General features: G+C 36.6%; 1 protein-coding gene across 5 annotated transcripts in view; it reads left to right on the top strand.

The window, feature by feature from the left end:
* The window catches only part of MICU1 (mitochondrial calcium uptake 1), a 239,419-nt gene that overhangs the window by 50,481 nt on the left and 164,536 nt on the right, over positions 1-24,402 (top strand). For 4 of the 5 annotated variants that reach the window (XM_055425497.2, XM_088841958.1, XM_088841960.1 and 1 more), the window contains one exon: positions 11,657-11,700. In XM_055425497.2, the coding sequence (XP_055281472.1) occupies positions 11,657-11,700 (44 nt within the window). Of the gene's footprint in view, positions 1-11,656; positions 11,701-12,276; positions 12,451-24,402 lie in introns of all 5 variants that reach the window. The other variant, XM_088841962.1, reaches the window with a different exon arrangement.

Genomic DNA, 24,402 nt, shown 5'->3' with positions numbered 1-24,402 from the left:
TTTCCTATTCTGTTGTTTTCCTCTATTTCTTTGCATTGATCACTCAGGAAGGCTTTCTTATCTCTCCTAGCTATTCTTTGGAACTCTGCATTCAGATGCTTATATCTTTCCTTTTCTCCTTTGCTTTCCGCTTCTCTTCTTTTCACAGCTATTTGTAAGGCCTCCTCAGACAGCCATTTTGCTTTTTTGCATTTCTTTTCCATGGGGATGGTCTTGGTCCCTGTCTCCTGTACAATGTCACGAACCTCCGTCCAGAGTTCATCAGTCACTCTATCAGATCTAGTCCCTTAAATCTATTTCTCACTTTCACTGTATAATCATAAGGGATTTGATTTAGGTCATATCTGAATGACCTAGTGGTTTTCCCTACTTTCTTCAATTTCAGTCTGAATTTGGCAATAAGGAGTTCATGATCTGAGCCACAGTCAGCTCCTGGTCTTGTTTTTGCTGACTGTATACAGCTTCTCCATCTTTGGCTGCAAAGAATATAATCAATCTGACTTCAGTGTTGACCATCTGGTGATTACAGATATGTTAATGTTGGTTCAAAGTAGATTATTAATTTGAGATATTAATTGTAATCCTCAGGTTAACCACTAAGAAAATCACTAAAAAATATACAGAAAAGACAATGAGGAGTGAATAGAAATAGTACACTAGAAAAAAAAATCAAACACAGAAGAAGGCAAGATCAGAGAAATGAAGGGATAAAAAAGACATGACATATAGCATACAAATAACAAGATGGAAGAAGCAAGTCCTTCCTTATTAATAATTTAAATATAAAACGAACTCACCAGTTAAAAGGCAGAGATTGACAGGAGATAAAAAATATGATCTACCTATATATTGTCCACAGGAAACTCACTTTAGAAGAATGTTGCATGCCTGCTCAGTTCCTCAGTTGTATCTGACTTTTGCAACCCATCGACTGTAGCCCAGCAGGCTCCTCTGTCCTTGGAATTTTCCAGGCAAGAATATTGGAGTGGGTTGCCATTTCGTACTCCAGGGCAGCTTCCCAACCCAGGTACTGAACACGTGTGTCTTGCATCTCCTGCATTGGCAGGCAGATTCTTTACCAAAGGACATTGCATAAAAAAGCATTTTTATATATAAAAGGGTTAGTTCATCAAGCAGGTATAACAGTGATAAATATATATGTATACACACACCAAATAACAGACTCCAAAATAGGTGAGAGAAAGATTGACAGAATTGAAGGGAGAAATCGTTGTACAATAATGGTTAGAGATTTCATAACCCTGTTTCAGTGGTGAAGAGAACATCTAGACAGAAGGTCATTAAAGAAACAGAGGACTTAATTCTATGAACCAACTAAATCTAATAGACATACATAGAACACTTCACTCCAGAGTATCAGAAGACATTTATTCTCAAGCATACATCAAACATTCTCCAGAATAGACCAGATAGACCATATGTTAGGCTACAGAACAAATCTTAATAAATTTTAAAAAATAAAAATCATCAACAAACCAGACACAAAAGGCCACTTAACATATGATTGCTTTTTTAAATTTTTATTTTATATTGGCATATTATTTCATTTGTATATAATATCTAGGTAAATCTAGAGATAGAAAGCAGGCTGTCAATTGCCAGCAGCTGGGTTGGGGAAATGAGAACTGACTGCTTAATGGGCACAAGGTGTTTTCTGTTTATTTTTGTTTTGGAGTGATGAAAATATTTGAAATTAGATAGAGGTGGTAGTTATATAACACTATGAGTGTACTAAATGCCCCTAAACCAGACAGTTTCCATTGATTGCACTGACTTTTAGATTTTGAATCTTTTGAATTAGTTTTAACACCTTATTTTGTGACATGTGGAAGGAGAGATTAAAGATGACATGTGTAAGACAGAGAAAAGGATTGTGAGATATAGTCCTGGGTTTTATAATGGCAAAATATTTTGTACTGTCAAATTATTTCTAATACCCAGATGAAATCTAATATGTAGCAGTAACTTTAAATAAAACTGTACTTTGCTTCCAGTGTGACAGGGAAAATGAAGCAACACTTTAGGTAGGTTACTAAAAATTATCTGGTCATTTAAGGAATTTCTCCCCCTTTGGAAATCATTATATATTCTAATTGTTTGCATATATTTTGGCATTTAACTTTGTAATTTTGTTTTTTAATTATTGAAAGATCTGTTATATGGACAGAATGGTTACTAAATGTCTCGTATGCCAAGCATATTTCTGATTTTGATAAAAAGTCAGAATAATGAATAATTGTTTTTCTTTTAAAATAATAATCATGAGGGAAAATTTTAATATATTAAAATGAGATTCAGGAGAAAATTTGGCTTCATTTTTGTTTGCTCATGAACACAAATTTCCACAAATGTTGATGTAGCAGAAGTAAAATATATATTATTCCAATGTGGGTTGAAACAAAGAAAAGAATGAGGCTGTTTTTTTTTGTAGTTTGAATTTCTGTCATCAGATGGTTGGACTCTAGCCAGTAGCTCATATTTCAACTTTGTTTTATTATGGCTTTCACACATACTGTATCCCAGGATATCTAACAGATCTAAACTTGTAAGTTTTAGTTTTAGAATAGTTCAAAAATAATCACAAAGCATACACAGCCCTAAAATTAAGCAGTTTTTAAGTGAGTAGAGTGCTAATGAATTTCAGTAGCAAGCTGATTAAGAATATTTTTGTACTGAATACCAAGAAAGTTTATAGTAGCCATAGATAAGCAGGAAAGACATTAAAAGGACTAAAAATATGTAGTGTATGACTTGAATGTGTCTCACCTCCTTTCTGTGCAGCCTTAATATCATCAGCATCTCTGTGTACAACGGATAAGACAGTTGCTTGCTGCTTGTAGTAACCAATTTTGCATAGATAGCCAATGACTTGGAGAAGCAGTAGCATGGGTAGAATTTTTAAAGTACTTTATAGAAAAACTTGAGCTTTGATCAGAGCAGAGGATCTCTGTTTCCTTTCCACCGCGTCCCACTGGCTGATCTATTCATCTTGATCTGATTTTATCTACATGGAAGACAAAAGGGATGTGAAAAGAGAGATCATACTATGAATTACTTGTTCAGGACTCCATATTCTCCTTAGAATAAGAGTCATGCCCTTAGTGATACTCTTACTAGAGCCCTTTTTGATCTTACCTAGAGCCGTTTTAGTCTGAGACACATAATTTTACCCTCGATTATATTCAGTGGTTTTGGGTCAAGTCGGTTATGTGGGAGGATCCTGAACTCACCTTTTCCCATGGACACTCCAAATCTACAACTGTATAAGGAAGAATAAGAAACTCCAAAACTAGATGAGCCACTCCCATACTCCTACACATCAGACAAATGAGAAAAAACCCACACCAAAATGGGTTGAAAAGGCTGAGACACAATCTCACCATAAACTCCACTCCTGGCACAGTAACCAGTGTTCAGGAGGGAACTCACAGATCTGAGCTTCTAACTGAGGAGTGGGAGATTTAAATCTCACATCTGGCACCCCAGCTTTTGAGACCTACACCTGCGAGGTAAGCCCCAGAGTATCCAGATTTGGAAGCCAATGGGACTTGCATCTAAAAGACCCACAAAGCTATAGTGAACTAAAAGCAGTTCTTTAAGTGCTCATGCCTGGCTACCCTGCAGGGTCCAGTGCAAAGGTAGTTGAGTGAAAAGTGCCCAGTCTTTCTCTGAAAGAGGCCTATTTGCTTATCGTAAAGCACTGGCCTGTGAGGTAGACATCTAATTTAACACATATCTAGGAGCCTTCTGAAATATTCTCCAAAGACAGAGGCTTGCACTCTCCCTCTGCCTTTTTCCATGTCTCCAGTATCTCCTTGAGAAGAGCTTGTGCACATCTAGTGCCCTATTCTTCACAGCAGCTGCCCAAGGAACACCCCTTGATCACCTGCCTCTGGTGGGCAGCAGGGTTTATGTTCACAGGTTCCATAGGACTGTAACAAATAAAGAAACCATGCTTAACTGGCTACCACCCTCAGGGCACAGCACGGATGTAGCAGATTGAAACACTGCCAGTATTTCTGTGAAACAGGTACCTTTACTTATTTTGGAACTTTGGCTTGGGGAGAAGGCTTCTGGTTTAATACACATCCAGAGACCTGCTGAAGTACTTTCTAAAGATTGTAGAGGCCAGTGGGAGCCATCTTTGCATACCTTTCTGCCTTGCTCTAGGTAACTGGTATCTCCCAGAGTGAGATTTGTGCGCATGTCTAGCATCCTGATTTTGCAGCTGGCACCCAGGACACATCCTTTGAACACTTGCCTCTAGTGGTCACTGGGGCTTACATTCTCAGGTCCCATAGGACTGTAACAAATGGAGAAACGGTTGTTAACTGATTAGCCCATTCCAGGGCACAGCACAGATAACCAGCATGAAATACACCCCAGTCTTTGTGTAAAGAGGCTTACTAACTTATCATCATGGCTGTGGCCTAAGAGGAGGCTTCTAATTAAACACGCATCTATGGTCTGACTATAAACTTCTTCAGAGACTGGGCAGGCCAGTGGGCATCATTTTTGTGGTCTCTCTGTACCCTGCCCCAGATTCCTGGTATCTCTGAACAGGAAGCTTGTGTATATGTCTGACTTTCCAGCTTTTGTGACTGCCACCCGGAGGACACATCCTTAATAGCTTGACTCTGGTGACCAGTGGGGCTTGTGGTAGCAAACGAAGTAGCAATTCCTAATTGTCTATCACGTCGAGGCTTAATGTCCGGTTGATTGACTAAACAACAGACAAAACAAGCAGCACATATTTAAATGTTTGATGAAGTTTTGATATACTAATTGCACGTATACACTGGTGAAATCATCAGCATAATCAATATAATGAATATATTCATCACCCCCTAAGATGTCTTTGTGCCCATTTGTAATCCTGCCTTCCCACTTGTTCCCTGGCAAGTCCCAGGCAACCACTGATCTTTCCATCTTCCATATCCTTCAGTTCAGTTCAGTCGCTCAGTCGTGTCTGACTCTCCACGACCCCATGAATCACAGCACACCAGGCCTCCCTGCCCATCACCAACTCCCGGAGCTCACTCAAACTCATGTCCACAGAGTCGGTGATGCCATCCAGCCATCTCATTCTCTGTCCTCCCCTTCTCCTCCCACCCCAACCTTTCCCAGCATCAGAGTCTTTTCCAGTGAGTCAACTCGTCGCATGAGGTGGCCAAAGTATTGGAGTTTCAGCTTTAGCATCAGTCCTTCCAATGAACACCCAGGATTGATCTCCTTTAGAATGGACTGGTTGGATCTCCTTGCAATCCAAGGGACTCTCAAGAGTCTTCTCCAGCACCGCAGTTCAAAAGCATCAATTCTTCGGCAATCAGCTTTCTTCACAGTCCAACTCTCACATCCATACATGACCACGGGAAAAACCTTAGCCTTGACTAGATGGACCTTTGTTGGCAAAGTAATGTCTCTGCTTTTTAATATGCTATCTAGGTTGGTCATAACTTTCCTTCCAAGGAGTAAGCGTCTTTTAATTTCATGGCTGCAATCAGCATCTGCAGTGATTTTGGAGCCCCAAAAAATAAAGTCTGACACTGTTTCCACTGTTTTTCCATCTATTTCCCATGAAGTGATGGGACCAGATGCCATGATCTTTGTTTTCTGAATGTTGAGCTTCAAGCCAACCTTTTCACTGTCCTCTTTCACTTTCATCAAGAGGCTTTTGAGTTCCTCTTCACTTTCTGCCATAAGGGTACTGGTTATCTATTCTTGTCACTGTCAATTATTGAGAGAAGGGAGTTGATCTCTGACTTTATTTGTGAATTTGCCTGTATCTTTTCAGTTCTGTCAGTTTTTGCTTCGGATGTTTTGAAACTCTCTTACTAGGTACATGCACACTTAGGATTATTCTGTCTTCCTGGTGGATTGACGCTCTTTCATTATATAATTGACCCATTTTATCCTTGCTAATATTTCTTTTGCTCTAAAGTCTACATAGTCTGATATTTATGTAGCTACTCTGTATTTATTTTGATTCACTTTGCATGATACATCTTTTTCCATCATGTTACTTTTAACCTACCTATATTATTATATTTAAAATAGGTTTTTTATGGACCACATGTAGTTGGATCTTGTTTTCTATCCAATATGATAGTTTCTACCTTTTAATTAATGTATTTAGATGATTTATATTTAATGTAATTTTTTATATGTTTAGATTAAGCTCTACCATTTTATTGTTTGTTTTCCCCTTTTATGTTACTCTTTTACCTCTTTCCTGGATTCTTTTCAGATTATTTGAAGATTTTTTTTTCTTTTTTATTGGAGGCTAATTTTTGGCAAAATCAACCAATATAATATTGTAAAATAATTAGCCTCCAATAAAAATTTTGTTTACTTATTTATTTTTGGCTGTGCTGAGTCCTCCTTGCTGCACAGGCTTTTCTCTAGTTGCAGTGAGCAGGGGCTGCTCTCCACTTGAGGTGCATGGACTTATTTCAGTGGCCTCCCCCATTGAGGAGCACAGGCTCGAGGGTGCACAGGCTTTAGTAATTGTGGCATGTAGTTGCAGTTCCCAGGCTCTAGAGCACAGGCTCAGTAATTGTGGCATGTCGGCTCAGTTGTTCAGCATATGGGAGATCCTCCTGGACAGATTGAACCTGTGTCTCCTGCATTTAGGGAGATTCTTCATCACTGAGCCACCAGGGAAGCCCTGAAGATTTTTTCATATTTCATTTTAATTGATTTTGGCAGAGGAATTTAAGTATATTTTGTTGTGTGTCTTTAATGGTTGCTACTGGGATTATATGCAGAGTACATCATGAGGAACGCTGGGCTGGAGGAAGCACAAGCTGGAATAAAGATTGCTGGGAGAAATATCAATAACCTCAGATATGCAGATGATACCACCCTTATGGCAGAAAGTGAAGAGGAACTCAAAAGCCTCTTGATGAAAGTGAAAGAGGAAAGTGAAAAGGTTGGCTTGAAGCTCAACATTCAGAAAACAAAGATCATGGCATCTGGTCCCATCACTTCATGGGAAATAGATGGAAAAACAGTGGAAACAGTGTCAGACTTTATTTTTTGGGGCTCCAAAATCACTGCAGATGCTGATTGCAGCCATGAAATTAAAAGACGCTTACTCCTTGGAAGGAAAGTTATGACCAACCTAGATAGCATATTAAAAAGCAGAGACATTACTTTGCCAACAAAGGTCCATCTAGTCAAGGCTAAGGTTTTTCCCGTGGTCATGTATGGATGTGAGAGTTGGACTGTGAAGAAAGCTGATTGCCGAAGAATTGATGCTTTTGAACTGCGGTGCTGGAGAAGACTCTTGAGAGTCCCTTGGATTGCAAGGAGATCCAACCAGTCCATTCTAAAGGAGATCAATCCTGGGTGTTCATTGGAAGAACTGATCCTAAACCTGAAACTGCAATACTTTGGCCACCTCATGCGACGAGTTGACTCACTGGAAAAGAGTCTGATGCTAGGAAAGGTTGGGGGCAGGAGGAGAAGGGGAGGACAGAGAATGAGATGGCTGGATGGCATCACCGACTCTGTGGACATGAGTTTGAGTGAGCTCCGGGAGTTGGTGATGGACAGGGAGGCCTGGCATGCTGTGATTCATGGGGTCGCGGAGAGTCGGACACGACTGAGCGACTGAACTGAACTGACTGATTAAGGACAGAATGAAATAGTTCATCCACAGTTCCCATATTTCACCCCCAACCATGTTAACAACTGATCTAATCCAACCATCTCCTTCATTTGACAGATAAAGAAATCTAAATATAACAGGATGAACCAATCATGTATTTCAACTAAGTACTTTATATCTGTATTTGCTTTTAAATGACAGGAATTCTCAGTACATGCCAGGCTGTCCTTACATGCCCCCTCCTTTTTTTGGATAGATGCCCATGGTAAAATATATTCCCAACTATAGTAAAGAGCATTCAATGAAAAACATAAATCCATTCAAGTTAACTTTTCAATTATTTTGGATATTATGGTAATAACTTGAAATGTAGCTAGTCTAAACTGAGATGTGCTAAAATTGTAAAATACACACTAGATTTTAAAAACTCAGTATAAATGTAAAATATCTCAAGTTTTGTATTGATTATATGTTGAAATCATGCTATTTTGGATATATATTCAGTTAAGTAAAATATATTATTAAAATTAATTTTACCTGTTTCTATTTACTTTCTTAAAGGCGGTTGTTAGGGAATATTATATTATGCATGTGGTTCACATGTATTTGTTTTGAACAGTGTTGCTCTAATTGGTAAGCATTTATTTCCCTTACTTATGAGATATCTGATCCTAGACTGATTCTCATTCCTTTGTAAAAGACTAGGAAAGGCTTTTCTGGGAACTCGGAGGATTTTCCTGTTCTTGGTATTCTGAGATTTCATAAGCATACACTGAATTAATTACAAGTAAGTTTTGTTCATTTTACTTAAATGAGAAATTCTCTGCTAATACTTTCTAAATTATTTCGTCCGTATTTCTGAATGTGAAAAGATCTTGTATGACAGAAGACCTTGTATTGAGTCTCTGTTTTTTTATAATTCACTCTTCTGTTTTCTCTTTTCCATTCTGTTGTCTTTTTGGCAGTGGTCCAGGGAGATAACTTTTCGTAATTTCTTGACAGTATATTAAGAAATATGAGGAAATAGGCAATCACAGTTTTGTTGTTGTTCAGTCTCGTAAGTTGTGTCGACTCTTGCAGCCCCATGGAATGCAACATCAGTCTTCCCTGCTCTTCACCATCTCCCAGAGTTTGCGCATATTCATGTCCATTGAGCCAGTGCTGCCATCAAGCCATCTCATCCTCCGTATGCCCCTGTTCTCCTCCTGCCTTAGTGTCTCCCAACATCAGGGTCTTTTCCAATGAGTCAGCTCGTCACATAAGGTGGACAAAGTATTGGAGCTTCAGTTTCAGTCCTTCCAATGAATATTCAAGACTGATTTCCTTTGGGATTGACTGACTTGATCTCCTTGCAGTCCCAAGGGACTCTCAAGAGCCTTCTCTAACACCACAGTTCGAAGGCATCAATTCTTTGGCGCTCAGCCTTCTTTATGGTCCAACTCTCACATCCATACGTGACTATTGGAAAAACCATAGCTTTGACTAGACAGACCTTTGATGGCAAAGTAATGTCTCTTCTTTTTAATACACTGTCTAGGTTTGTCATAGCTTTTTTTCCAAGGACCAAGAGTCTTTTAATTTCATGGCTGCAGTCACCATTCTCAGTGATTTTGGAGCTAATAAAGTCTGTCACTGTTTCCATTGTTTCCTCATCTATTTGCCATGAAGTGATGGGACTGGATGCCGTGATCTTTGATTTGTGAATGTTGAATTTTAAGCCAGCTTTTTAACTTTCCTCTTTCACCTTCATCAAGAGACTGTAGTTCCTCTTTGCTTTCTGCTACAAGAGTGGTATCATCTGCATATCTGAGGTTATTGATATTTCCCCCAGCATCTTGATTCCAGCTTGTGCTTCGTTCCCTCAGCCGTTTCACATAATGTTCTGTTCTCTGCATATAAGTTAAATACTCAGGGTGACAATATACAGCCTTGATATACTCCTTTCCCAGTTTTGAATCAGTCCGTTGTTCCATGTCCCGTTCTAACTGTTGCTTCTTGCGCTGCATACAGGTTTCTCAGGAGGCAGGTAAGATGATCTGGTATTCCCATTTCTTGAAGAATTCTCTTCAGGTTGTTGTGATCCACACAGTCAGCGGCTTTAGCATAGTCGATGAAGCAGAAGTAGATGTTTTTCTGGAACTCTCTTGCTTTTTTGATGATCCAGCGGATGTTGGCAATTTGATCTCTGGTTCCTCAGCCTTTTCTAAATCCAGCTTGTACATCTGGAAGTTCTCAGTTCACATACTGTTGAAGCCTAGCTTTAAGGATTTTGAGTATGACCTTGCTAACATGTGAAATGAATGCAGTTGTGTGGTAGTTTGAATATATTCTTTGTCATTGCTTTTTTTTTGGAGAATGAAAACTGATCTTTTCCAGTCCTGTGGCCACTGCTGAGTTTTCCAAATTTGCTGGAATATTGAGTGCAGCACTTTAACAACATCATCTTTTAGGCTTTGAAATAGTTCAGTTGGAATTCCATTACCTCCACTAGCTTTGTTCGTAGTGATGCTATTAAGGCCCACTTGACTTCGCACTCCAGGATGTCTGGCTCTAGGTGAGTGATCACACCATTGTGGTTATCCGAGTCATTAAGATCTTTTTTGTATAGTTCTTCTGTGTGTTCTTGCCACCTCTTCTTAATTTTTTCGGCTTCTGTTAGGTTCATACTGTTTCTGTCCTTTATTGTGCCCATCTCTTCATGAAATGTTCCATTGGTATCTCTAATTTTCTTGAAGAGATCTCTATTCTTTCCCATTCTATTGTTTCCCTCTATTTCTTTGCACTGTTCACTTAGGAAAGCTTTCTTATCTCTCCTTGCTAGTTTTAATTGTCTACAACTCTTTCTTGTTCTCTATTTTTTTTTATCATAGAGGCTTGTTCTGCCTTTATAACTGATGTTTTCTTGAGTACATGTGAAGTTTCAAATTAGTTTTGTTTTTAATTTTTTTTTTTCTGACTTTTCTTCTTCTTTTGCAGTCAGTGGTTCTTTTAATTCTGGATAGACTTCTAGAAGGTAAAGCACATTTTAGATGAGCAAGTGTAACCAAATGTGTAGAAGCAGAAATGCAAAAAGCTTCCTTTGGGAGCAGTGATATTCCGATCATTGTATTACTGTAAGCATAATGAAATAAGGGCCTGAACTGGCATGAAGAAAGTGAGAGCTGAAAGAAAACAACTGAGTAATTATGCAAGAAAAATAAGTATAATTGGGAACTGATTTCTCCACTCTAAAAATTCCCACAGCATCCTCTTACTGAAAACATTGTATCTTCCCTTGCAATATTATTGCATACATCTTTCTTACAAAACTGTGACTTTTCAAGGCAAGGATTGTATCTTACTCATTCAGCTTTGTGTTTTTTGTTGTTTTTTTTTAGGTATTTCGTGATCAAGCACTATTCCAAATACTGGGATAAAGCAATCATCAAAAACAGAAAATCCCAGCCTTCAAAATCACTCAATATATTTCCTTTTATCGTTCATGGTGCTTAGTATTTCACAATGCTAGGAATTCCCAAGGCTAAATTTATTATTTAGCCCACCTTTAAAAGGTCATACTAAGATGACCAATTTGAGTTTGTTTAGGAGTGTTTCAAAATGTCTCCTGGTATTAAACTCATCTCTCTTTATACAAAAAATGATTATGCTTTCAGATAAAACTAATATCCCCTCACCTTATTTAGAGGTAATGTATCATTTTGATGTAATGGAAAAGTATCATCCTGGGAAGAGTCCAGGATTCTAGTTTGACTTTACTGTTGAATAGGTTTGCACATGAATAGGTCTGCAAATGGACCCTTTTTATCTCTGAGAGTTTCATATTCTTATATATAAAATAAAGGATTGGTATTTTTTAGTACCAACACTTTAAGTCTGAAAGTGGAACAGAATTTTCATTTCTGTTCAAATAATGTTGTGGCTCAACCATCTCAATGGGGTTGGAAACAAAACTGAGAGCTAGCATTTCATGTATTTCACCTGAGTTATAATCAGTGACTAAGCATTATTTTTTCTGTTTTACAGACTTGGGTCTGGATCAATATACAATAAAACGCTTTGATGGAAAGGTGAGTGAACTACGACACAACGCATATATCCTGTTGTTTATTAAAGTTCCTCTAAAGTTATTTGTGAGAAGTTTCTGAATACCTGTTTATCTTATTGGTAAAGCTTGGTGCTTACATTGGAAGGCCTGTGAGTACCTTCAAATGGTTCAACAGAAAAAATCAAGCGAAGGTTCTTCTGTGTTTTTACATATAAAGTAATACTGTTGGGTTGTCTGCTGTGTATAATGAGGGCTAATTGTGTGTGTTTTGACATTTGAATTTTAATTTTGAAGCCATTATGAAGGTTAACAACTCCCTGATATTATATTTCTTATAAAAACACCTATCTGATTTGACTTTCCTTAGACTTTGATAGTATATAGTCATAACCCTAACAAGAAAATTGCAGAAGTCCTTACTAGTAGTTTTAAAACAGTTATGAAGAGCACCCCAATATGTGTATAAATTTTGCATTATACTTACTTTCAATTTATTTTATGCCTGAATAAATTATATAATAAATCATTAAGTATAGAAAATGAAACTTTCAATCTTATTATCTCAAAACAGTCAGTTAAACATGTTTTTCCCTTTCAGGCTGAATTCTCCAAAAAGAAACAGAAAATATTACACAGAGTCAGAGAGAAAAGTAAAAGTTCTATTTTAAAGAGGAGGAAGAAAGCACAGCAGGAAGAAGATCGAGCCAGGGATGGCTTTACAAAGCTTAACAAGAAGGAAGTCAGAAGGAAAATCATGAAGTGGCTGGAAAAGGCAGGATTACAAACTAGGCTCTAGATGGGTAGAAGTCAGGGTTAATAGAAGCTGATGTTGCAGGAATGTGTCAATCCTGCATCCTTATATAAAACAACATGTATTGGTAAGGTGAAGATATAAGTGTGCAGATTCTTGCACAAGTGGAAAGAATGAGTGCTTTAAAAGTTGAAAGATCTCAGCCAAGGCTTCCAGCCTAAAATTTGCTTTTTCTGTTCAGATGGCACAATGCCTCCATCTGTGGATATCCTCTTTTTAAAATCACATGTTCTAAAAGAAAGAATGATCAAAAAGAAAGGGCATTTAGATGTTAGGCGACCCAGATTCAGAGTTCTAGCTTTGCTTTGGGACAGCCCCATCTTCTCTCTGATCCTTGGTGTCTCTACTATCCATATAAAGGGTTACTGCAGACACTAGTGTCAGGGTCTGATTTCAGAGTCTCTAGCAGGTTAGGCCCATCTTATCTATCTTTATGTCACTCAGAGTCCAGAGGCATATAGGAGGTAACCAGTAAAATGTTTGACTGACCTGGGAGAAAAATCAACTGGTCAATTGCATATTCCTTGGAGGTATGACTCATATGTCACTAATATCTTACAACAAAATCAATTTTATAGATCACTTTTTTTTCTTTTTTGGCTACTGAAGAAATCCAGAGTAACATGAGAATTCAGTCCTTTTTTGTAAACCTGAAAACATGTAAAGAAGTTGGATATATATGCAAGTCGAACAGCAACTTTACATATTAAAAGGGGAATTTCCATTCCTAGAGAACTCCCAAATGTAGAAGCCCTAATAGTAACTCATGTTTTATATGTGCTCTTTACTTTTTCCTGTTTTAGCCAGTACTTGTCAACTTGATGCTAGAAATGTGCAACTTTTGGGTTGACTGATGAGCTCCACTTTTGTTTCAATTGATTTAAATTTATGACCTCTACATTTCTTATCATTTGTGTTGTTTGCATTTTTTTTCAATTTCCACTCATCTTTATAAAATAGCAAGAGTAAAATGCAATAAAAATATAAAGTATTTGAGTTTCCTGAGCCATACAGCAGATTAATGTTAAGGTTTGACAGAAAACAGCAAAATTCTATAAAGCAATTATCCTTCAATAAAAGGCAAATAAATTTTAAAAATAATTTATTTGTGTACTCCTCTTGGTATGGAGACAAAAATGGCAGTGCTTCTATGTTTGGAAAGCAGTCTTAACAGATTATAGTTGCTAATGTTTATGCACTGAAGCACAAAATCTGAAATCAGAGTAGGAAAGGCAAGATTTAAGGATATCAATGTTACAATGTTTGAAAGTATGATATATGTGGAAGTCAGGTGTATAAAAGTTGACTTCATCCAGGGGAACAGATTCTGAAAGAGAATAAAAGAATGGGACGCTTACATAAGGAGATATAAAACTGAGCCAGTGACCCTGAGCCAGCTAGCCTGTTCCCCAGAAAAAGTGCACAGATTCCCCTTTCATCTGCATAGTGATACGCATGTTTAATTCCTTTGCTAGTTTCTTCATTTAAGTCCTATATTCTATCAAATATATTATTAAGGTTTTACTTTAAGGAGTGAAGTTTATGCTTCCTCAATGGGATACTTAAACTTAGTTCACGTCTAGTTTATGGCTTTATGAAGTGTCTTTGTTTCATATGAAGTCTAAGAAAGTAGTTTCTATACTGCTTTTAAATCTTAAATAATGAAGAGTGCAAATTTCATTCAGTGCTTAATTAGTAGTTTTTTCAGGGATTTTTTGCAGTGTATGAAGTTCTTCTCTCAATAATTGTAAGAATCAATGCTTGTTCAAGTGTTGATCTTAATTCTTTTCCTTTGGATCTTCATGACTCTTATTCTCCCAATCAGAAAATCTCAGTTGTTGAGTAGCAGTTTCCAGAGTACATAACTCCTAAGATAATTTCCTGTTGAAAAAACAGATGTATGTGGTAATTATAGTAAATTTCATGCATGATGGTTAGAAACTTAGTAGAAGTTACTACTAAGAAAACACTTGAGGAGTTTCCTTTCAAACTTATTTTTATTTTTAAACAGATAATTTTCTTTCTCCCTGTCTCCTTTTTTTAACTTGAAAGGTGAACTAGTTGTATAATTGCTTAGAGAAATATTTCTTCTCATCCTCTTTATTTCTCCATTGTTTTAACATTCAGCACACCATTTAATTAAGTCTGCCATTTGACCACTTAGAAACTGTCTTATTTTATTGCCTTCTTGTTGAATTGTACTTTAGTGTTTTTGGTCAATAAGAGCAAGAAGAAATGTAGAAGTAGTATCATTTTGCTGGAGTGTTTTCTCATTTGTACTTGAATTTCACACAAACTCCAGCAAAGTAGAAAAGAATGGCCCAATGATATTGACAAATAATTGCAGTTATTCCTTACTTCTCATCTTTTCTTCTTTTTGACTAGAAAATTTTCAAGAAGTAAATGAAACATTGCGGTTTCAACTGATAGTTCGTGAAATTGAATTTGATTAAGCAGCTTTTGAATTTGGAGGGGAGATCTTTTTTCCAGAGCTCATCACTACCTTATGTTAATGTATGCTAAGGATGCTTAGCATAACTTTACTCTAAGGATGCTTAGCAATTTCCTTGGTAGAAAAGTCATGCAATACATTATTATTGAAACTTGCAGCATTTATGCATTTCAAAACTATCTGCTAACACAGGCCTTGTATAAAGAAACTAGTCAGTGGCCTTTTGATTTAAGAATATATTTTGTAGGGACTTCCCTGGTGGCGCAGTGGCTAAGAATCCACCTGCCAGTTCAGGGGACACAGGTTTGATCCCTGATCTGGGAGGATCGCATATGCCTTGGAGCAACTAAGCAGGTGCTACACAATAAGACAAGCCCCCACAGCAAGAGGCAGGCGCACCACAACTCGAGAGCAGCCCCTGCTCACTGCAACAAGAGAAAGCCTGCACAAAGCAACAAATACCCAGCACAGCCAAAAAAAAAGAATAAATAATTTTTTAAAAGAATATATTTTGTAGGTAAGTGATATTTTTAAAAATATTCAGACTAGTTTAAAAACCTCCACACTTAAAGGGTTCAGATTTTCTATTTGAGGATATTTGAAAATCACTATTAGAGTGTTGGCACTAGTATACAGATGGTAACACAAAATATGGTCTGGCTTTTCTTTTAGTGTAATATATCATAGATTTTTTTTAAATGCATTCTTTCCCCACGGTGTTTATACATTCTTGTTATGATTTGTTAATGCCATTATTTCATGAATTATTTCTTTAATGAAAGCTGTACTTTTTCCTGAGTTTAACTTTTTATCATCCAATAATTGGTCTATAAGACAAAGCACCCTTCTAAATAGAGCCTTTATTTTACACAGTTGTCAAACATTTGTTCATGTAATTGCTGTCCTGAAACCCTTCATTTTCCTGTTTCTCTTCTCCTTTTTTCCTTTTTTTTTTTCCTTTTTTCCTTAGCATACCACAAGTTAGAAATTATGTTTTATATTTTCTGTTCTTATTGTCTGTAATAGACAATTTTCTCTATCTCAAACCCTACCATGAGTTTTTTTTTTTTTTCAAGTTACAGTAGAAAACTGCATCATCTTGGTAAAATTGTTTCTTCAAAGAATACCAATATTCCAGAACGTTGAAGTAGTCACAGTTCATGCTGTCTTTGAAGTAGTTAATATTCTTTTTTTAAGTAATGATGAATTGCCCGTTTGAAACTAGTCATCCATTATTATCATCCCAAAGTATATTTCTTTTTTAGAAAATAGATTTTTTACTCTTTCCTTTCTATCAATTTCCCTTTTCCCGTAACCTCTCCCTAAACTTTTCAAAAATCATGCCTCTGGAATGAGTCTTTTCATTGTTTGTAATTACAGTCCCCTTAGAATCTCTCCTAATTTGGAGAAAGAATTAACATGTGTTTTATTTCCATCTCCTTTATGATGCTGACAAGAATATTTGTTTACACGGAAAAGGAAAACATTTTAAATCAGATTGAAACATTGTCCACACTGAGGTGAAATAGGAAAGTACAATCAAATCTACAAAAGAAAATACCGATTACAGTGTTTATAATAAAAAAGATGATATGCAAGAATAAAAACGATAGAACTATAGTTAAAAGTCAAAGCTTTAATATAACCAAATGCTTTCAATTACTTACTTAGATAAAAGTTCTTTTTAAAAATATTAGTAAAGTTTAAAATTCCATTCCTTTTAGGGAAAAGTCTTGTTTCCCCAAGTGGAGTGTAGGCACATTTTTTTCCTGTACTGTAATGGTCTGAATGCTTTGAGTTGTGAATATTCATGTAACAGATAAAATATGAGTCTACCAATAAGGTCAAGTATTGTATTACTCCTTGATGCATATAGTAAATTATGTAAGAGATTTCCTGTCTTTTAAGAGTCATATGTATTGCAGATCAAAGATTTTAGTTAGTAGGGGGACTGAAATTCTTATGGTATAGAATTTGGTAGTCCCCTGGAGAAGGAAATGGCAAACCACTTCAATATTGTCTTAAGAACCCTGTGAACAGTATGAAAAGGCAAAAAGATAGGACACTGAAAGATGAACTCCCCAGGTCAGTAAGTGCCCAGTATGCTACTGGAGATCAGTGGAGAAATAACTCCAGAAAGAATGAAGAGATGGAGCCAAAGGAAATACAACGCCCAGTTGTGGATGTGCCTGGTGATGGAAGCAAGGTCTGATGCTGTAAAGAGCAATACTGCATAGGAACATGGAATGTTAGGTCCATGAATCTAGGCAAATTGGAAGTGGTCAAACAGGAGATGGCAAGAGTAAACATTGATATTTTAGGAATCAGTGAAGTAAAATGGACTGGAATGGGTGAATTTAATTCAGATGACTATTATATCTACTACTGTGAGCAAGAATCCCTTAGAAGAAATGGAGTAGCCATCGTAGTCAATAAGAGAGTCTGAAATGCAGTTCTTGGATGCGGTCTCAAAAGCGACAGAATGATCTCTGTTTGTTTCCGAGGCAAACTGTTCATTGTCACAGTAATCCAATTCTATGCCTTGACCAGTAATGCTGAAGAAGCTGAAGATGAACAGTTCTATGAAGACCTACAAGATCTTCTTGAACTAACACCCAGAAAAGATGTCCTTTTCGTTAAAAGGGACTGGAATGCGAAAGTAGGAAGTTAAGACATACCTGGAGTACCAGGCAAATTTGGCCTTGGAGTACAAAATGAATCAGGGCAAAGGCTCATAGAGTTTTGCCAAGAGAACACACTGGTCATAGCAAATACCCTCTGCCAACAACACAAGGGAAGACTCCATACATGGACATCACCAGATGGTCAATACCGAAATCAGATTGATTATATTCTTTGCAGCCAAAGATGGAGAAGCTCTCTAGAGTCAGCAAAAACAAGGCCCGGAGCTGACTGTGGCTCAGATCATGAACTCCTTATTGCCAAATTCAGATGTAAATTGAAGAAAGTAGGGGAAACACCAGACCATTCAGGTATGACCTAAATCAAATCCCTTATGATTATACAGTGGAAGTGACAAACAGAGTCAAAGGATTAGATCTGATAGAGTGCCTGAAGAACTATGGAAAGTAGTTCGTGACATTGTACGGGAGGCAGTGATCAAGACCATCCCCAAGAAAAAGAAATCCAAAACAAGTAGGCCTTACAAATAGCTATGAAAAGAAGAGAACCGAAAGGCAGAGAAATGGAAAGATATACCCATCTGAATGCAGAGTTCCAAAGAACAGCAAGGAGAGATAAGAAAGCCTTCCTCAGTGATTGTTGCAAAGAAATAAAGAAAAACAATACAATGGGAAAGACTAGAGATCTCTTCAAGAAAATTAGAGATACCAAGGGAACATTTCATGCAAAAAGATGGGCACAATAAAGGACAGAAATGGTGTGGACCTAACAGAAGCTGAAGATATTATGACGAGATGGCAAGAATACACAGAACTATACAGAAAAGATCTTCATGACCCTGATAACCACAATGGTGTGATCACTCACCTAGAGCCAGACATCCTGGAATGCAAAGTCAAGTGGGCCTTAATAGCATCACTACGAACAAAGTTAGTGGAGGAGATGGAATTCCAATTGAGCTATTTCAAATCCTAGAAGATGATGCTGTAAAAGTGCTGCCCTCAGTATGCCAGCAAATTTGGAAAACTCAGCAGTGGCCATAGGACTAGAAAAGGTGTTTTCATTCCAGTCCCAAAGAAGGGCAATGCCTAAGAATGTTCAAACTACCACACAATTGTGTCATCTCACACACTAGCAAAGTGATGCTCAAAGTTCTCCAAGCCAGGCTTCAATAGTATGTGAAACTGTGAACTTCCAGATGTTCAAGCTGGATTTAGAAAAGGCAGAGGAACCAGAGATCAAATTGCCGACATTCGTTGGATCATTGAAAAAGCAAGAGAGTTCCAGAAAAACATCTCCTTCAGCATATTAAAAAACAAGACATTACTTTGCCAACAAAGGTCCCTCTAGCTAAAGCTATGGTTTTTCCAGTAGTTGTGTATGGATGTGAGAGTTGGACTGTAAAGAAAGCTGAGCGCCGAATAATGGATGCTTTTGAACTGTGGTGTTGGAGAACACTTTTGAAAGTCCCTTTGACTGCAAGGAGATCCAACCTTTCCATCAAAGAAGATCAGTCCTGAGTGTTCATTGGAAGGACTGATATTGAAGCTAAAACTCCAATACTTTGTCCACCTGATGTCAAGAACTGACTGAAAAGACCCTGATGCCGGAAAAGATTGAAGGCAGGAGGAGAAGGGGATGACGGAAGATGAGATGGCTGGATGGCATCATTGATTCAATGGACAGGAGTTTGAGTAAACTCTGGGAGTTGGCAATAGACAGAGAGGCCTGTTGTGCTGCAGTCCATGGGGTTGCAAAGAGTCAGACGCGACTGAGTAACTGAACTGAAGAATTTGGTGACTCTTCATATTGATTTGAATTGCTTTAATTTTGCTCAAGTTTTAATAGCAGGATTGATTTTCTTATGATTTCTACTTTGTTAATTATACACTTCCTCCGCTCCTTTTTTTTCGCTTTTCACAGACTCAGAACCAGTCAGTTCTAAATTCCTGGTGAATTGATATCTTTATTCAGGTCTTTCTTTAAAATAGGGCTTCCCAGTTCGTGTCAATGCATGAGACATAATGAGACGGTGGTTCAGTCCCTGGGTTGCAAAGATTCCCTGGAGAAGGCCATGGCAACCCACTCCAGTATTCTTGCCTGGAGAATCTCATGGACAGAGAAGCCTGGCAGGGTATTGTCCATCGGGTCACAAAGAGTTGGACACAATTGAAGTAACTTAGCACACGTGCATTGATAAATAAAAATATATAGATAGAATTTTATTGTTTCTGCTTCATTTTCTCTTGATCCGTTTGTATTTTTCCTAAAAATTGTAAGACATTCCAAGAGGATACATAAAGTATTTCAGTTATTTGAAGCCTGAAGTTCTCCACAAATATTTCATAATTACATATTATTTTAGGGATGATAATTTAGCCCTTTAAAAAAAAACTCCATTAACACATTCATTCATTGGTTGTCAGTGGTTTGTTTTTTAGTTGAAAGTAAAATTTCTAAATGAAAAATGCTTGACTCTATTTGCCTCTTGAGGGAACTATTACTATCAGTACTACTAATGATATGAAAAAGAACAATAGTTGAAGTTTTTGAGTATTTATTATCTACCAAGCACTGTTCCAAGTGTTTATACATAATAATTCTAATGCACACAACCACTCTTTCAGATAGCTTACTGTTTTCATCATTTTGCAAATAAGATACTAAAATACATATAAGTTAAGTAACTTAGCCTTTTTTCTTTTTAATCTAAGATCATACAGTTGGTAATTGGTGGAGCCAAGGGTCCAAATTGGAACTCTGTCTCCTGCGTTCACTATCTTAAGCACTATGCTATTATCTGTCTCCTTTCATGTATCTAAGCTGTTTGTGTATATGATCTATTTGTAAATAGAGATTTCTCTTGTTAAATATTTTTTTATTAACAATGTTACTTGTGCAAAAAAGAACTTGTTTCACTTTGTTGAAGAGTGTTAACTTTATCTTCTTGGATTAGAAGCCTCTGTTAACCTGAAAAACCACAGTGTTTCATTTTAAAGAAAGAAAATAAGAGATAACAAATTTCAATACCTGAATTTAGAAGAATTTCAACTTCACTGTTTTATTTGCTCCATTGTTTTCTCAAATGCCATGAATATCAATTGGCATTTTGAAAAATGCTGTGTCTTTTTTTCCTTTTTCTTTTTTAATCGAAACATCACTCTTAAGACTGTTACCTGTATTTGAAAATTGGATCCTGGCTCATTAAAATGAAGATTACTTTCTATTGAGAAAATAATATTCCTGTTAGCAATATTGATTGCTTTTGTGTTAAATGTTGCATCATTTGATTGGAGCTACTCTATAGCCTTTAGATAAGCAAAAGTTTACAATGTAATTACATTACCAAAATGAAATCAAGTACTGGTTCAGCTTTTCAGAAAAGCCTTTGATACCTGTTGTACTTTTCTGTTTTATTTTTAGTCTCCGATTTTTTAATCTTCTTTCTTTCTCATCTGACGTTCTTTAAATAATTTTAAGAACTATTTTCTCACTTTTCTCTCTTCTTACAAATTAACAATTTTAGTTCTTTGTACATACTACAGCCCTAAGAAAATCTGGTTTTGATGTCTAAAATATTTTACAAGGGATGTCCAATTTGAGCATCTCAGTATTTGCTGCTGCTGTTGCTAAGTCACTTCAGTCGTGTCCGACTCTGTGCGACCCCACAGACGGCAGCCCACCAGGCTCTCCCGTCCCTGGGATTCTCCAGGCAAGAACACTGGAGTGGGTTGCCATTTCCTCCTCCAATGCGTGAAAGTGAAAAATGAAAGCGAAGTCGCTTCAGTCATGTCCGACTCTTAGCGACCCCATGGACTGCAGCCTGCCAGGCTCCTCCGTCCATGGGATTTTTCAGGCAAGAGTACTGGAGTGGGTTGCCATTGCCTTCTCCCAGTATTTACTAGCTACGTGTAAAAATTGGTAGATATTTTAGGTATGCTGAACTGAATTTGAAAAATACAAAATTATGGATTATTATATTTATTAGTGTGTAAAAGCACAGGATGAGATTAATGTGGTTTTGGGTGTAGACAATCTTGTATTCATATATGAATTCTGCCACATACAACTTTGGGCAAGAGACTACTTAACCTCTGAGTATCAATTATCTTCTGTAACTATAAAAATAGGACAAAAGGCAAAATATCTGGCTCTACAGATTATAGCTATTTTGCATTACTTGGAGCCCTTTACTCAGTTTATGAAAGGAGTTAGCTGCTATTGTGTGTGTTCTTTCTTCATTTGTATGAAAGCTAGAGAAAAGCATACTCTCTTCATAATTGCTCTCTCCATTGTTCTTTTCTTCCCAGTTAAATCCTATAAAAATCTCCCTGTGCTATCTCTGTAATGAGCAGCTGTCAGCGATTAAATGGCTGATCTATAAACTGGAGAGAGACCTCTGGTTTGATTTCGCATATCTGGGCTGTTGTGTGGTCACAGTGACTTATCTCTCCCAGTACTGTCAAGGCCTTTGGGCCTCTGTCACATCAGTCTTAACCTTAAGCTTGTAAATTGCTGATAGCATATATTTTTTAGTCAGGAACTAACCTTGGTTTGAGAAGTATAATAAGTTCAGTTCAACTTTTATTTAACAGCCAGTGAAGTTTGTTAAAAAAAAATCTTTAAAGCCATTTGATATTTGAAGATATTTTGGAGTGATACCCAGCTAACCTTAACTGCTTTCATCAGTGCTGGCCATCATTCCAGGACTCCATGATTAGCTTTTTGTTGCTAATGTGAATAGTCCTTTATTTTGGCAATATAGTTTGCAAGAGACCTGTTTCGAAGGTCTGAAACTCTTCTTTACTGAACTCTTCCTTAGAGTAGTTGCTAATACTCTGAACTCATCTGAGTTGGTTGTCTATATGGTAAATATGGTTACTAAGGCAACAAATTTGCCATGAAGTTAAAAAATAATATGTCATGATATGATAATGAGATACCCTTAAAGGAAACCTTAATTAAAAAATGGCTTGACTACCTATGAAAAAAAGTTAAATATTTGCTTTCCCTTTTCTTTAATAAATTAAGTAATTATTCATGTATTCTCTTTTTATAGTGTTATGAAGTTTTTCTGAAATTGTATGTTTTTTAGGAGAAGGTTAGGAATTGAATTACTTGGGTTTTTGTTTTGTGTTGTCCTACTGTACCTACTAGATAATATATAAAATATTTCTATGTATTTCTCATTTCCTGTTTACAGCTTTTCAGTCCTTTTATTACAAATCTCATTTGGTCCTTTATATGTTATAATAGTTTGTGATACATGTGTATTTAATTTAGGAGTTTTTGTTCATATAATCAAACTGTCAATTTTTTTCTTTTTCTCATCTTCTGATCAGGATTTCTGGCAGGTACCAACTCAGCAGCATGTGCTTTAAATTAATTAATATTTCAAAACCCATAGTAATGCTGCAGGGATAAAGGTTCAGTGCATGCTTATGTCCTTTCCCTGCTCCCTTTAGAATGATTCAGTTCCTGTCACTTTAAATTAACGTACTTTATCTCTAATATGACAGGTCAAACACTTCACAAGTCCTTGAGAATATAGAACCTAGCATAATTTAAAAGGAAGTTTTAACATTATGTGTCACACAAAAGTTAAAGAAACTGTTTTAAACATTGTATAGTAGATACCCAGTTGGGTCATTTAAATTGTCTTAGTAGGGAAGCCATGTTCCTGGCTGAACTGTAACAGGGATGGTGAGACAACAGTAACTCCAAGTGAAAAATTAGTACTTTCTTTTTCTTTTGAAATTTCTTAAAGTAATAAATACAGACAGATGAGCAGTTACTTAGTTGTACTTAACTCAGTAAAATGACTTACGAGTAAACAGATGACGCATTTAGAAACACTTCATTATTTTGCTTTTTTGAGCTAAACAACAGCTTTAACTTGAAAAAGCAGCAGATCCATGGAGAAAATGATGAAAAAGAATATATAGAATTGTAGGCTGACAAAGGAGAATTTCAAGGACACACGTAAAAAGTACTTTTCAAATTGATCTTTGACAGTTTAGACTTCTTATAGTTTATAAACTATTAAAACGTATTAAAAAATATTTACTAAAAACATTACTCTTGCATTTCTTAATAAAAATATAAAATAAACTTAATTAGAACATATTTTGGCTTAAAATAATCAATTAGTGAAGATTATAGGGTGTTCTTTATTTTTATACATTTTCCCTATGCTTCCTTGTTCTTCAAATGGTATATATTTGTAGTAGTTTCCTTACCAACCCCCCAAACCAGTCATCCTATTAGTGGTTCTGTAGATTATCTTAATTTCCTTTAACTACATTCTGAAACAAATCAACAAATACTTATTATATCAAAATAATTGATTGATAACCTCATTATCAATGTTCCTTAAGTCCAGAGATTTTGTTTTACAGTAGCTATGGCTCAACCATCATGCACAGTACTAAGGAGCGTAAATCAAATGAGATGTTAACACCTGCGATTGAGAAAAGCTTCTTCCAGTTCTCTTATTTATGGCAGGACAGTTTGTAGGAAGCAGCTAAAAACTCTTATTAATAAGCTTTTTGTATTAAAAATAATAAGCTCTTTTTCTTAGAATAGGTAGTGGGGGAATTGTTTACATTATGTTGGGTTCTATAAACATCACTCATTTTGGTGACACTAGTAAAAATTGTTTAAGCTTCCAAAGGTCAGTGAGCAGTTGCTTTATAGGAGAGGACTTTCTTGCTTGCTTCCTTTCAGGGATTTGTCCTTTGCATGCTCAGTTCCTGTTGCCTGTGGAAAGGCTGGAATCGTTTTTTGTTTTTTTCCTGGTAGTACAGTATGAGTGCTAT

Source organism: Moschus berezovskii, chromosome 12 (assembly GCF_049115385.1).
Source record: "Moschus berezovskii isolate FMDL1 chromosome 12, NW_MosBer_1.0, whole genome shotgun sequence".
Lineage (NCBI taxonomy): Eukaryota > Metazoa > Chordata > Mammalia > Artiodactyla > Moschidae > Moschus > Moschus berezovskii.
The sequence above is the reverse complement of the archived record's forward strand: the minus strand, read 5'-3'. Positions and strand labels throughout refer to the sequence as shown.